Below are 15,331 nucleotides of genomic sequence, written 5' to 3'. Positions count from 1 at the left end.
CCGCCCATTGGTCGATTCAACAGACGCGGTGGGCGGCGAGACAGGGGTGGGGGCGCTGCGGACCACCCGGCGCCCCGCTGGAACCTGCCGACACCTGGTGCCCGCCCCGCCCCGCCTGCCCGGGCCCCTGTGCACTCGTCCCGGGTCCTGGCACGTCCAGAGACGCGGCGCCGAGGAGAGCCGGATCCACGCGGGTTGGGGCCGCTCGTCTGGAGCGGGAAGCGTGGCTCGCCACCTGGCAGGGGACACACTTTCCCGCAGTAATGTCCCCGGGCCTTTTGTGCGGGGCAGAGAGGCGTGTCCAAGCGGGGAAAGGCCTGGGCTTGTAGATCTGCGTTCCCAGGGAACGTGGGGCTCAGTGACCGGCTCGGAGGGTCCTCGACGGGGTCTCCAAACCCCTCTTTCCGCTCAGAGCAGCTGGGATCGCCCCTGCGCCACCGCTCATGCCCCCTCAGCCCCAGGACCTCCCCGAAGGATCCGCGGTCAGCGCATCCGGGGGCCCAGGTGGCGGGGCGTCGGCTCACCGGCTTGTCGGTTTCTCTGCCAGCAGGTGCTGAGGAGTCCCAGGCGATGCGTCGCAGCAGCTCCAGGAGCGCGGTGGGCTTGGCGCCAGCGGCCCGAGGTCCCGATGGCCGTCCGGTGCTCACCAGGGCCCGGCTAGGCCAGGATCCCCCGCAGAGGACGGTGCTAGGGGTGCTGGCCGACAACGGGCAGTGCCAGCGGGCCTGCGGCCAGGTAATGGCTCCAAAGCCTGGGAAAGGCGCTCCTGGGGAGTGGCTCATCTTAGGGCTGGACACACTCCCCGGGACCTTTTCGGCTCTGGGATAGAGGCTGGTGACTCTAAGCCTGTCCTCCCAGCACTTGGGAGGCCGAGGTGAGAAGACTGTCTGAGCCCTCAGGTTCCAGACCAGCCCGGCCAACTTGGCAAGACCTCGTCTCTACAATAAATCAAAAATTGGCCAGGCATGGTGGTGCTCGCCTGTAATTCCGGCTACTTGGAAGGCTGAGGTGGAAGGAAGGATCGCTTGAGCCCAACAGGCGATGATGGGGTGGCCGAGAGCCTGTCACTGCACTCCAGCCTGGGCGACGGAGTGAGATTCCAACTCAAAAAAGAAAAAAAGGTCACCTTGACTGTCCCTTTTTCAGATAGAAATAGTGATCAATTTTCTTCTTTTTAATTTTAAAGATGTAGGATACAATTCAGAATTAGGTATACAAGTCATACGGGTGATTACTTTTCTTTGTTATTTTTTCAGGATCACGGAAATAGGTCTAGGAACTGTTTGGATTAAGTACACATAAAGTGGTTTATGCTGGCCGCGGTAGCTCCCACCTATAATCCCAGCATTTTGGGAGGCAGAGGCCAGAGGACTGCCTGAGCCCACGGGTTTGAGACCAGCCTGGGCAACTTGGCGAGACCTTGTGTCTACAGTAAATTAAAAAATTAGCTGGGTGTGGTGGCGTGTTCCTGTAGTCCCAGTTACTTGGGAGGCTGAGCTGGATCACCTGAGCCCAGCAGATCGAGGCTGCCGTGATCGTGAGCTATGCCACTGTACTCTAGCCTGGGCCACAGAGTGAGATTCTGACTCGAAACAAAAATAAATACATAAATAAATAAAATAAAGTGGTTTTAAAGGTTGGGCTAAGAGGAAATGTGAATGTCCCCAAATAAACAATGGAACCGGGGTTCCTCCAGGTCAGAATGGTGTTCAGGCTGACGTAGACTGTGTTCACTGGGGACAGTGTTAGAATCAGGCTAGACTAGATTACTCGAAAAAAGGTGCTTCCAGGCCAGGCACGATGGCCCATGTCTGTAATCCCAGCACTTTGGGAGGCCGAGGCAGGAAGATCACTTGAGCCCAGGAGTTCGAGACTAACCTGGGCAATATGGCAAGACTCTGTCTCTACCAAAAAAAAAATAGCCAGACTTGGTGGCACATGCCAGGAGCCCTAGCTACTTGGGAGGCTGAGGAGGAAGGCTCAGCTGAGCCTAGGAGGTTGAGACTGTGGTGAGCCACGATTGTGCCACGACACTCCAACCTGGGTGACAGAGTGAGACCTTGACTCAAAATAAAAAAGAAAAAGAGTGTTTCGAAAGTAGACGTCTCCCCAGTACTGACCAAGCAGCTGACTAGCAGATCATGGGCCCTCAGACATTAGTAGTGTGAACTCAGCTGATGATAGATACCTTCCTTAGCAGATTGAAAACAGTATCGGCCAGGAGCTGTGGCTCATGTCTCTAATCCCAGCACTTTGGGAGGCCGAGACCAACTTGGGCAACATGGTGAGACCTTGTCTCTACAATAAATCAAAAAATTAGCCAGGTATGGTGGCGTGTCCTAAGGCAGAAGGATCACCTGAGCCCAACAGGTAGAGGCTGCAGTGGCAGTGAGCGTGCCCCTGCATTCCAGCCTGGGCAACAGAGTAAGACTGCAACTAAAAAAAAAAAACCAACCCCCCCCCCCGCAAATCCCCCAGTGTCGTTCCCATTTTATATGTGAGAACATTTGAAAAGTTCAAGCCCCTCCCAAAATAAAGTTATGGTGAGGCTAGCTTAGAAAGCCCTCATCTACAGATTCTTCAAGTGTTCTGTTCATCGCTTTGGAGAAAATTGAATGGAAAGCTTTTTGTGTTTTGTGTTTTTTTTTGAGTTGAAGTCTCTTTCTGTCACCCAGACTGTAGTATAGTGGCACTCTCCCGGCCACCACAGCCTCGACCTGTTGGGCTCAGGCGATCCTTCCGCTTCAGACTTCCAAGTAACTGGAACTACAGGCGCGTGCTACCACGCCTGGCTAATTTTTTGATTTATTGTAGAGACAAGGTCTTGTCAAGTTGTCCAGGGTGGTCTCGAACCCATGGACTCAGGCAATCCTCTCACTTCGGCCTTCCAAAGTGCTGGGATTATAGGCATGAACCACCTCCCGGCCTTCTTTTCGTTTTTAATGAAATCGGTGACCTGTATAAGGACCTGGTTCTTATGAATTGGCAGTTGGATCTGTGCCAAGTGGTCTTTTAAGTTTCCAGCTGTTGAACTCTCATGCTGCCTGCTGCCAGCCCTGCATTTCCCTGTTCCGTTCTTCCAGAACCTTCAACATCCATCTCCTGCCTTCCCTTCTCTCTTGAATCCTCCAGAATATCCTTCTCCATTCTTACTCTCCGCCGATGAATTTGCATCCGATTTTCCTAAACACGTAGAAGCAACCAGGAGAGATTCTCCACGTGTGCCCTTGTGCTGTTCTCTTCCATCCTCATCCTGTCATGTGATGGCTGTGCCCTGCGCTCCTGCAAGGGGAACCCCCTGTGCACAGAATACCCCATGACCTCCTGCCTCATTGGGGGTGTCACTCCAGCACCTCTTCTTTCTCTCATCAAACCCATAAACCTGCACATATGCTGCATTCTTTTCCATCTTAAAAACCTGTCAACTAAAAGCTCTTTGCAACTTTTGTCTCATTTGTGTGGCAACATCTTTTGAGAGTTTGTCTATCCCCCAGCATGTGAGCCCATCCTGATGAGGACTTGAGCTGTTGTGTTCACAACTGTGTGTCCACAGCTTAAGACAGTGCCTGGGCCTGGCCTGGGTACCAGGGCAACACACAAATATTTGTTGGATGAATGCTCTCTGTTTCTATTTCTTCTTTCTTTTTGTGTTTTTTAGAGTCTGGGTCTGACTCTGTTGCCCAGGCTGGAGTACCGTGGGACAATCATGGCTCACCACAACCTCAACCTCCTGGGCTCAAGTGATCCTCCTGCCTCAGCCTTTCAAGTAGTTAGGACTACAGGCACATGCCACCATCCTCAGCTAATGAAAAAAAAACTTTTTAGGCCGAGCTGAGGGGATTGCCTGGGCTCAGGGGTTCGAGACCAGCCTACACAAGTTGGTAAGACTGCGTCTCTACAATAAATCAAAAAATAAGCCGGATGTGGTAGTGCACGCCTATAGTTCCAGCTACTTGGAAGGTTGAAGAGAAAGGATTGCCTGAACCCAGCAGGTCGAGGCTGCTGTGGCTGAGAGCAGCATGCCACTGCACTCCAGCCTGGGTAACAAAGTGACACTCCAACTCAAATAATAATAATAAAAATTAAAAAAAAATTTTTTTTGTAGCAGCAAGGTCTTACTATGTTGCCCAGGCTGGTCTTGAACTCCTGGGCTTGAATGATCCTCCCACCTTGGCCTCCCAAAGTGCTGCACCCGGCTACAGTGGCATCCCTTGAGAGTTTGTCTATCCCACTGGCACGAGAGCCCATGCTGACGAAGACATGGTTGTCATGTTCTCAGTTGTGGGTCCATAGTTTAGAACACTGGACCTGGCCAGGGTGGCACACAAGGATTTGTTGGATGAGTTCTCTGTGTCCTCTTGTTCTCTTTTAACTTGATCTTTAGTCCTTTACTTGAATGACCAGCATGATTTCACATAGCTGATCATTCCTTATTCCTGAAAATAATTTCTTCTTACTCAGCCTGGAGAACACGACGGACTCCAGCTTTTCTATATAGCTCAATGCCCGCTACTCAGTATCCCTGTTCTTCGTGTGTCTCCAAACTGGATGTTAAAGTGTCCCAGGGCTTAGTCTTTGGTCTGAATCTTGCACTCACTCCTTTAGTAATCTCTCCAAGTCTTCCCGCATTAAACACTGTCTGCTGGCAGCTGATATTTTGATCTCTGACCTGGGCCTCTGAGCTGTCTTGTGGGCTCACATGTTCAGAAACCTACTTGGTATTTCCACTGGGATCATACAGCAGGCACCTATATTGGTGAAAAACCAACACCATCCCTTTTCCGTACCCCCAGCCTGCTCTTCTCAGAGCCTTCCTCAGTGAACGGAATGTCTGTCCTCCGTTATCTAGCCTCAAAACCTTTGTCGTCCTTGACTTATTTTTTTCTCGCACCCCACATCTGATCTAGTGAGAAAACACCATTGGCTCTAGCTTTTAAAATGCCTAGCGCCTCATCGCATCACATCTTTTACTGTTACTTCCCTGACTCAAATCCCTATCGTGTCTTTCCTGAGATTTGTAAGTTTCTTTTTTTTTTTTTTTCCTCTCCCTCCTCTGCAAGTTTCTTAATTGATCTTCTGCTGATCTTGCCCTCCACACCCACACACAGTTGGGTTCTCTGTTTTGAGACATAAAGTATCATGCCACTCTTCTGCCCAAAATCTTTCAGTGGCTTCCGCCTCTGAATAAAAGCCAATCTTTTTTTTTTTTGAGTCTGTCGTCCACGGCCACTGCAGCCTCCACCTGCTGGACTCAGGTGATCCTTCCACCTCAGTCTTCCAAGGAGCTAGAACTACAGGTGTGCGCCACCATGCCCAGCTAATTTTTCTTGGATTACTGTAGAGACAAGGTCTCTCCAAGTTGCTCAGGGTGGTCTCAAACCCCTGGGATCAGGCAGTCCTCTCACCCCCACCTCTCAAAGTGCTGGCACTACAGGCATGAGCCACCACACATGGCTAAAAGCTAATCTTTAAATGGCCTATAGTAAGGTCTACGTGATCTGGCCTCTCTTTTCTTTCTTTTGTTTTTTGAGTTGGAGTCTCACTCTGTCATCCAGGCTGGAGTGCAGTGGCTCATCACAGCCTTGATCTCCTGGGCTCAGGCGATCCTTCTACCTCAGCCTCCCAAGTGGCTGGGGCTACAGGCATGCATCACCACACCTGGCTATTTTAAAAATTTTTTTATAGAGACGAGGTCTTGCTATGTTGCCTAGGCTGTTCTCAAACCCCTGGACTCAAGTGATCCTCCCGCCTCAGCCTCCCAAAGGACTGGGATTACAGCGTGAGCCACCACACCTGGCCTGGCCTCTCTTTTCTTTCTGACTTCATGTCTGACATGACTCTCCATCTCACTCTGCTCTGTCTGCTCCTACTATATCTTTTCTTGTTTGTCCCCTCCCTCCTCTCTATCTGGACTAGAATGAAAACTCTATGAGGGTAGTACTTTCATTCACTGTTAAATTCTAGGCACCTGGAACAGCCTCTGGCACATAGTAGATGTTCAGTAAATGTTTGTTTAATAAATATATGTCTCCACCTCTGTACAAGAGTTGAACTTGGCAGAAACTTGGAGTCATGGTTATTTGGTTTTAGTAGCTTGTGATTATGGCCCTTAATAATCTTTGTGCTTTTTTCCCCCTGCACTAAAGGTATTTTTTTCTTACTAGACATACATCACATATTTAACTTGACTAATGGAAAAAGAAAGTTACAAAACCACATTCCAACTTGAAAATAACCTTCAATAATCTGCACCGGAGTAAACTATAAATAAAATGCTAATGTAATAGACATAGGTAACATTCACACAAACATAGCTCAGGGTTGTAAAGCTTGTCCTGGGTCAGCTATCTTTCATGCCATGCAACATGACTCACCTTAAGCTGTGACAGTATTTGATGCATTATGCTCATTCACTGAGGTGGCACCACAGGTGTTCCCGTTGTTAGTGTTATAAGCATATGGAAAAGGAAGAAGTGATTGAGAACTTTCCCCAAGAGTAATTGCATTGTGCCATCCAAAAAGATTCCATGGCTTGCAAGAGAATTTAGCAGTACAAGTTTCCAGAATCGCCATGTTTCCAAATAACTGAGTGTAAATGGTAGCTTTCAGGGGTCACCTGCCTAAAAAGACAACTGTTTAAGGAGAGGTACTGTAGGAACTCAGTAATTGTGTGTCAAGAGCTATGCTGACTGCCTATAAAGTCCCATTATGCTGTAAACATAAAAGCCAATTACAATTTTCTCTAGACATACTGTACTTTATTGTTTAAGGAGAGCTATAGTTTTTCTCTTTCCTTCCTGCCTTCATCTTTTTCTTTCCTTCTTTCCTTCCTTCCTTTTCTTTCTTTTTTTCTGTCTGAGTCTCACTCTACTGCCCAGGCTGGAATACAGTGACATGATCATGGCTACTGTAGCCTTGCTCTGCTGGGCTCAGAGGATCCTTTTGCCTCAGCCTTCCAAGTAGCCGGAACTGCAGATGTGCGCCAACATGCCCAGCTTATTTTTTGATTTATTGTAGAGATGAGGTCTTGCCAAGTTACCCAGGCAGGTCTTGAGCCCCTGGGCTTAGTCAGTCCTCTCACCTCGGCCTCCCAAAGTGCTGGGATAACAGTCGTGAGCCACCTGGCTACTTTTCTTTCCTCTGTAATCTTCTTGAGTTCCTTTTGATGTCTATTATAGGAAAATGACAAATTTTTAGGTAGCTCTTTTCCTATCTAGCAAATGTAGACAAAAATAAGGGAAAGTCATACTTAGAAATCTCATGTTCCAGAATCAAGTTGCCAGCATAGATATTTCAGTTTGATTTTTGCCTTACCTGCCTGGGCTGCTGGCCTGTGTCATGTGGTCTACAGGGTCTCTGCGGTGGCCTCTGATAAAAGATTGAACCCTTTTTTTAGGGGATCACAACACTCAGATGTTTTTCTGGATCAGAAAATGCCCTCCCTCCAACTGAAAAGAAAGTCCTCTCTGACTGCGGGGTCCTTGAGCCCCTCCAGCAAGGGTTTGACATCTACATGGATGAACCAGAGCAGGCAGATGGAGACAGCTGCTCAGGCAGGGAAGGGATGTCGTTTGAGGAGGTGTGTGAAGTAGACACCAGCACACTCAAGTCAGACCTGCATTTCCTGCTGGATTTCAACACAGGTAATCTGCCCTGCCTGCAGTCCATGATGCCCTGGGTCTATGCGCCGTCCTGCAGTTGAGTAGCAAGTAACTTGCAGGAGAAAAACAGGAGGCAATGGCTACATTCACAGTGGCCTGTGGAGGGCTAGTGAGAGGGAGGAGCTTGTCAATTAAATAACTTACCTGACAATGTTGAAACCCTGCAGTTTCCCCCATGCTGGTCGATCCATCTCTCCATTCCCCGCCTAAAGAAGCATCTGATGTTGGCACAGACGTGGTAAATGTGACTGAATATGCGGAGGAAATTCATCAGTACCTTAGAGAAGCTGAAGTGAGTTTTCTCAACTTCTACTTGCATTTCCAAGCCCCCAGGCTACTAATATTAAAATAAATTATAGGCTGGGCACATTGACTCACGCCTTTCATCCATGAGGCCTCGGAAAGCCAAGGTGGGAGGCTTGCTTGAGCCCAGAAGTTCAAAACCAGCCTGGGCAACATAGCGAGAGCTCATCTTTACAAAAAAATAAAAAATTAACTGGACATAGTGGCATACGCCTGTAGTCCCAGCTACTTGAGAGCCTTGAGGAGGAAGGATGGACTGAGCCCAGGAGGTTGAGGCAGTGGTGAGGCATGGATTATGCCACTATACTCTAGCCTGGGTGACAGAGCAAGCCTCTGTCTCAAACACACACACACACACACACACACACACACACACACACACACACACACACACGTATGTTATAAAGTCTTGGCTATAACCACTGCTGAATGGCACTCTTGTGACAGCCAAACATAAGAAAATGAAAAATAGCAACGCACCGGGTGCGGTGTCTCAAGCTTTGGGAGGCGGAGGCGAGAGGCTTGCCTGAGCCCAGGGTTTGAGACCAGCCTTGGCAACTTGGCGAGACCTCATCTCTACAATAAATAAATAAATAATAATTAGGCTAGGTGTGGTGGCTCAAGCCTATAATCCCAGCACTTTGGGAGGCTGAGTTGAGAGCATTGCCTCAGTCTGGGGGTTCAAGACCAGCTTGGGCAGCTTGGTGAAACCTCATCTCTACAATTAAAAAAAAAAATTAGCCAGGTGTGACTCAAAATAAAAAGTAAATAACACTTGTGATGTTGAATAGTCATTCCTTAGACCATTTCTATAGGAGTCGTGGTTTTTATATGTTAAGTATTTCACTCTTAGGAATAACTCATTGCTATTCCCCCCCTCCTTATTTATTTACCAATTAATGACAAGGGCAGCATTTCATATTTTCTTTCTTATGATAAAAATGTATTTGACTCTGAATCAGGAACCAGCTTACCTTTGCTCATGAGCTTTTTAAAAAGAGCAACTAACTGCACTGTGAGGTGATCTCTCCGAGATCACAACTATTTAAGTATCAAAATGCTTTCCCCAAGCAGATAAGGTACAGACCCAAAGCTCACTACATGAGGAAACAGCCGGACATCACAGAAGGCATGCGCACGATTCTGGTGGATTGGCTGGTAGAGGTGGGCGAGGAATACAAACTTCAGGCAGAGACCCTGTACTTGGCTGTCAACTTCCTGGATCGTTTCCTCTCATGCATGTCTGTTCTGAAAGGGAAACTGCAGCTTGTGGGAACAGCAGCTATTCTCCTGGCCTCGTAAGTGTTCTTTCAGCTCGAATAACGTGAAACTGTCACCTGTCAAAACACTTAATTTTTATCCTCCGTTTATTGAAGAAATGCAGTGCTTGATAATTAAAACCGTTCATGCTTCCTTTGATAAAAGATCATTTTTACGGGATTTACCAAGAATCTGAATCTTACCACCTGCTCAGTCTTCAATTCAGATGCTTAAAATTTATAGCAACAAGTTCGATGTCATGACCAAGGCAGTCATCAGCTCAAGTTCAGGATCTAATGTAACTATTTTGCAGTGGGGCCTTTTGGCTGTGTTCTAAAATACGTATGAATCCTATTCAAAGAGATGTTGGTTACATAAAAGCTGTGTTCGTGATTGATCTAGCAAATATAATAACACAGTTTGTTTACTTGGCTACAGTAAATACACTTTTTCAGCTGGTTCTCATTACTATCAGTCATTCCTTTTTTAAAACATTTTTTATTTTAAATTTGTGGGATACAGTTAAGGGTTAGGTATACAAGTATGCATTGTGCAGGTACCCTTGTTGATGAGGTGTGCCCCCTCTCCCATCCCCAGACAGATATTGACTACCGTTAATCCCACCTCCCTTCCCCTCCCTGCCCCGCCCTGTAGTTCCCCGCCACTGTCAATCCTTTTCTTATAGTATTATGATAGATAAGTTTCAAGGTCCACTTATAAGTGAAAATGTGATACTCAGGACTTTGTTTCTCTGAGAGATCACTATTACAAACTCTAATTCCATCCAGGTTGCTGCAAAACTTATGATTTTGTTCTTTTTTATGACTGCGTAATATTCCATTGTGTATATGTACCACATTTTTTTGATGGACAACATTTGTCTTCTGATGGACAGCATGGTTGGTTCCATGATCTTGCTATTGTGAACAATGCTGCAATAAACATACTCATAAATGAACCTTGAACAATTACGATAGTTGTTCAAGGTTCATTTATGAGTATGTTTATTGCAGCATTGTTCACAATAGCAAGATCATGGAACCAACCATGCTGTCCATCAAAAGAGGACTGGATTAAAAAAATGTGGTACATATACACAATGGAATATTATGCAGCCATAAAAAAGAACAAAATCATGAATTTTGCAGCAACCTGGATGGAATTAGTGTTTATAATACTGAGTGATCTCTCACAGAAACAAAGATCTGAGTATCACATGTTCTCACTATCAGTCATTCTTAGCAAGACCTAATCTTATGTGAAAAGAGAACTGGGTTGTTACTGATCTACCTTTTTAAGTGACCCGTTGCTGAGTGGTAGTTTCCTTTCTATTCTCCTGGTCTCAAATATTTTATTATTAGTGCATAAAAACATGCCAGAATTCCACTAAGGAAAGTAAAAAGCAAGCCAAGCATGGTGGCTCATGCCTGTAGCCCCAGCACTTTAGGAGGCAGATGTGAGAGGATTGCCTGAGCCCAGGGGTTTGAGACCAGCCTGGGCAACTTGGCGAGACCTTATCTCTACAATTAAAAAAAAAAATTAGCCAAGTGTGGTGGTGTGAGCCTGTAGTTCCAGCTACTTGGAAGGCTGAGGCAGAAGGATGACCTGAACCCAGGAGGTTGAGGCTGCAGTAGACGTGATTGTGCCACTGCACTCAAGTCTGGGCGACAGAGTGAGACTTGGACTCAAAAAACACAGTAATTTTTAAAAAGTAGAAACAAAAGGAGAAGGAAAAAATTGATACTCATAGGATCAATTATATCATGTTTATTTTTCTTGGCTGTACAATATCATTTGCTAATTCGTTAGAGGAAGTCGAACAGGATCTTTTTACAAATTAGAGGTCCATGGATTTTTTGTGTGTGTCATTGTGTTCCTCATAGCATTCTTCTTCACGCTATGATTTGCGGTCTATTGACTTAATAGGAATTTACCTGCAGCGTCTGTTGTTCAGAAGCTTTCAGTATATTAGAGGCCAAAACCTAACTCGGTTCTCATTTGGAAATGGTTTCGGTTACCACTTCAAGCAATAGGTACAGCACATCCTGGTAATGACTCATACTCTCGGTCTGGAAACAAGCTCCTGACAATTTCATAGCCCTGTGTCACTCAGGGGCATTTCAGCGGATTTGTGGATATAAAGTGAAGGCATCTGCCAGGGCCCTGCAGAGAAGCGTGGCTTGTGGTAGCACTGGAAGTAGCCCCACAGGCTCCGAGCCTTCCTTCTCCAAATTCTTTGTCTTTGCTAGGAAATACGAGGAGATCTATCCGCCCGAAGTAGACGAACTGGTCTATATCACCGACGACACTTACACGAAGCGGCAGCTGTTGAGAATGGAACAACTGCTCCTGAAAGTCCTAGCTTTTGATCTGACAGCACCAACCACCAACCAGTTCCTCCTCCAGTACTTGAGGAGACAAGGAGTGTGCATCAGAACTGAAAACCTGGCCAAGGTATGTGTGCCACGTGACTTCCAGGAACTTCCAGGGCCAGGAAGCTAAAAAGCGGCCTTTCCCAGTCATCTGCCAGTTCTTCCTTCCTTTACAGTTACCCACCTCACCCCCTGTGGGTGGCCCAGGAAAACTTTTTTTTTTTTGAGTCGGAGTCTCACTCTGTCACCCAGACTGGAGTGCAGTGGCCGCTCCTGACCGCTGCAGCCTCGACCTGCTGGGCTCTGGCAATCCTTCTGCCTCAGCCTTCCAAGGACCTGGAACTACAGGCACGTGCCACCATGCACACCTAATTTTTTTTTTAATTTATTGTAGAGATGAGGTCTCACCAAGTTGCCAGGGCTGGTCTCCAACCTGTAGGCTCAGGCAATCCTCTCGCCTCGGCCTCCCAAAGTGCTGGGATTATAGGCGTGAGCCACCGCATCCGGCCAGGAAAATTTTTTAGCATGGGAAGAGAGCTGATTTTAAGAACATGACTTCTAAACAAGACATTACTTTTGACTACATTTGGTAGGCCAGCTGTTAGAGAGATTTTACGCTTGGAAACTGCTCCTTTGTTGAATACAGACCATGTCCAGCAATAGCTCTCAGTTTACAGAATGGGCGCAAAGCAAATGCAGTTTAACTGGCTTCTAATCTCATCTTAAAATATTAAGCGATGAAGCATTATATGGTCATTTGGAATCACAGAACTGTAGTTGAAGGCATTAAAGTATTGGTTTGGTCAACTTGATTTCCAACCACTGCCGTCTCGGATATCTGATATTTATGTGTGATGCAAAGAGTAACAAGGATGTCTACATCAATTTCCCAGTACTTTTCTTCTAGTATGATGTGTTCCCACTGGTGCTGTTCTGGTCTCTGAACTTCATGCGTCTGCCTGATAAATTAATAGCTGTAATATGCTCAGAGTTTTGCCTTCTGGCCAAAGGCTCTCTTACATTCTAGCTGCTGGAGCAATGCTACTTTATCAGATTCTCATAAGCCTGAACTACTAGCATAAGATAAGTAAGCTACCATACAGACCGTGCGGGTAGGCCAAATACTTGTGTATTGACATTTTATTACGACATAAATGTTATTTTTGTTCTAAACAGGCCTACCAATGATTAATGCAGTGAACAATTTTGAGTATTTCCGCACTTGTCACTAGATGCTGGTTGAACAAAGAAAAGACAGTTTATTCCCTAGTGATTTCTAGGTTTACTTGTGAGCTTAGTCCAGGTTCTCATTCCAATGAGATTTTTCTCTCTTGTGCTTAGTACGTAGCGGAACTGAGTCTCCTTGAAGCCGACCCATTCTTGAAATATCTTCCTTCACTGATAGCTGCGGCAGCTTATTGCCTGGCAAACTATACTGTGAACAGGCACTTCTGGGTAAGATTCTAGCTTCTTTCAAGATGACATTCGAGGCCTATGTAAAATCTGTGTGGTAACTCTCGAGGCTTAGAATGGGCTTGCCTCTTATAAGGGCAAGTTAGTTTAATAAGGAACTGGTTGCCTTGACAAGAGATTACAACATGCTGCTGAGTCTTTCAGTAAACCTTTGCAGCTTTGACCAATGACTTTATTCTATGAGGAGTGAGACTGCAGGAAGTCAAGGGCATAGAGCATCACATGCTTCTTCAACAGATACAGGCCTGAAAACCTCAGTGCCTGCTGTTATGTGTGGAGAGCACTTGAGGTGTAGTCATTGACCACATTAAGCAATAGTTGTTGATTTTTCCCTGTGTGGAAAAAACCTAAAAAATCAAAAACAATCTGGGTCCGATTAGGACCACCTGAAGACTGTACCAGGCTTCCAGGAGAACAGGGCAGTTAGTACTGCCTCTTACCCCAGAAGGTGACAAGATCAGAAATGGGGCCCTAGGTTTGGCTCTGAAGGCTCACTGTTGTGCTAAAAGAAGTGGGATGTCTACCTTTGTTTTCTGGAATACTTACCCTTTTCTGCTGCATTTTAACTAAGAATTTTTAACTGTTCTATACAAATAGAATGTTTAGGCAGAGGGGGTTCTTTAAGGACCAGTAAAAGTCCCACTTATGGGGGAATAGGGAAGGCGATCCACCTCCAAGTTTGTTTCCTCGTTTGTTTTTGAGTCAGAGTCTCATTCTGTTGCCCAGGCTGTTCGTGTAGGGGCATGATCACAGCTCACTGCAGCCTCGACCTGCTGGGCTCAAGCAATCCTCCCACCTCTAAGCCTCCGAAATAGCTGGGACTGCAGGTGTGTGCCACCACGCCTGGCTAATTTTTATTTATTGTAGAGACATGTTCTCGTCATGTTGCCCAGGTTGTTCTCAGACTCCTGGGCTCAGGCAGTCCTCTCGCCTCGGCCTCTCCAAGGGCTGGGATTACTGATGTGAGCCTGGTCCCAAATTGAGTTATTATAAATACACAATATGAGGAAATTTAGAACTCGGCTGTTCTTTCTGTATGTTACACCTAACATCTCTGAAGGAGGTTATGGTTTCTTTTGAGATGAATGTGGCTATTCAAAAACTGAGGAACTAATTCCCTTTATTTCACAACCAATGACCTTTAGACTTTACAATCTCCTAAAGTAACATGAAGCATTTTTTCTCTTTTGTCTCGAATAGCCAGAAAGCCTAGCTGCATTTACAGGCTATTCATTAAGTGAGATTGTGCCTTGCCTGAGTGAGCTCCATAAAGCGTGCCTTGATGTCCCCCATCGACCTCAGCAAGCGATTAGGGAGAAGTATAAGGCTTCAAAGTAAGTCCCCGACATTCTCTTTTCTTGGCTGTCTATCTCAAGCTCACTGGGTTGTAGCGATGTCAGGATTAGAAATAAAGCAACTTGTATATCTGGTGCTAGGTTGGAAATGCAAGGTTCCATGTTAAATCCTCAGAATAAATTTGAAGAGGTCTAGATTTTCAGTTTGTCCGCTTGAAGTACTTAGAGTCAGTCACCTTCTGCCCGTCCTGTTAAAACTTCTAGAATGTTTTCTGTGGGCTAAGTGGGATTTTGCAGATCGGAAGTCCTTTTGTGCTGACCTCATGCTGGGTCTCATTTCAGGTACCTGCATGTGTCTCTCATGGAACCCCCAGCAGTTCTTCCTCTACAATAAGTCTCTGAACGGAAGCCCTTCCAGAACAGACCCTCTGCATCCACAGAGCCGCTCTTAATTTTCATAGGTTTCTGAAGGTCGGGTCAACTCATGTTGCTATGACATAAATGACATTTTGAAAAAAAAAAGTAAATGTATTTAGGTTCTCTTAGACTACAGTTGCTTGTAATAGAGTCTAACGTTTTTAAAAGAATAAACGACTTGTCTTATGACCATGTGTTAGGCTCACTTACTGTCACACTTGGCTGGAATTTTGGCTGAGCGCATTGTAAGCATCCTCTCTATCGCAAGCATTCTTCTAAGTTGTTTTACACAAGCGGCATACTCTCAGGACTAAATGCTCTGAGGCATCTGGGGATCTTTATGTTGGGGAAATGGCTGCTCTGAGGTTTTTTTCCTTGCAGTCTCTTTTTTCCCTACCTGACTGTCCATAGAGGAAGGGCCAGTCCAGACCCACTGGGGCAAGGATATGCATAGGCACTGCCTTCTCTTGGTTTGCTTAACACCCCAGGTTAGGATGACAGGGGTTTGAGGCCTAAATGCGGCCAAGTGCCTCTTCAGGATCACTTACAG

The 15,331-nt window shown here is 46.2% G+C and overlaps 1 protein-coding gene across 1 annotated transcript; it reads left to right on the top strand.

Annotated features, from left to right (window-relative positions):
- The first annotated feature begins 541 nt into the window (after positions 1-541).
- Positions 542-14,971, top strand: CCNA1 (cyclin A1). Its single transcript, XM_008060368.2, has 8 exons — positions 542-735; positions 7,397-7,643; positions 7,829-7,953; positions 9,039-9,262; positions 11,474-11,678; positions 12,938-13,051; positions 14,270-14,403; positions 14,707-14,971. Exons 1-8 carry the CDS (start codon positions 571-573, stop codon positions 14,756-14,758), a joined length of 1,266 nt encoding a protein of 421 aa, XP_008058559.1. The 5' UTR covers positions 542-570; the 3' UTR covers positions 14,759-14,971.
- The last annotated feature ends 360 nt before the right edge of the window (positions 14,972-15,331 follow it).

Source organism: Carlito syrichta, unplaced genomic scaffold (assembly GCF_000164805.1).
Source record: "Carlito syrichta isolate Samal-C Ts95f unplaced genomic scaffold, Tarsius_syrichta-2.0.1 Scaffold304601, whole genome shotgun sequence".
In the NCBI taxonomy this organism is placed as follows: Eukaryota; Metazoa; Chordata; class Mammalia; order Primates; family Tarsiidae; genus Carlito; species Carlito syrichta.
The sequence above is the reverse complement of the archived record's forward strand: the minus strand, read 5'-3'. Positions and strand labels throughout refer to the sequence as shown.

Bases quoted from the DNA above. Each gene is read 5' to 3' on its own strand.
- CCNA1 (XM_008060368.2), top strand. From the start codon at position 571: ATGCGTCGCAGCAGCTCCAGGAGCGCGGTGGGCTTGGCGCCAGCGGCC. The intron at 7,644-7,828 runs GTAATCTGCCCT...GAAACCCTGCAG, and splicing joins CCTGCTGGATTTCAACACAG to TTTCCCCCATGCTGGTCGAT. The intron at 9,263-11,473 runs GTAAGTGTTCTT...TGTCTTTGCTAG, and splicing joins GCAGCTATTCTCCTGGCCTC to GAAATACGAGGAGATCTATC.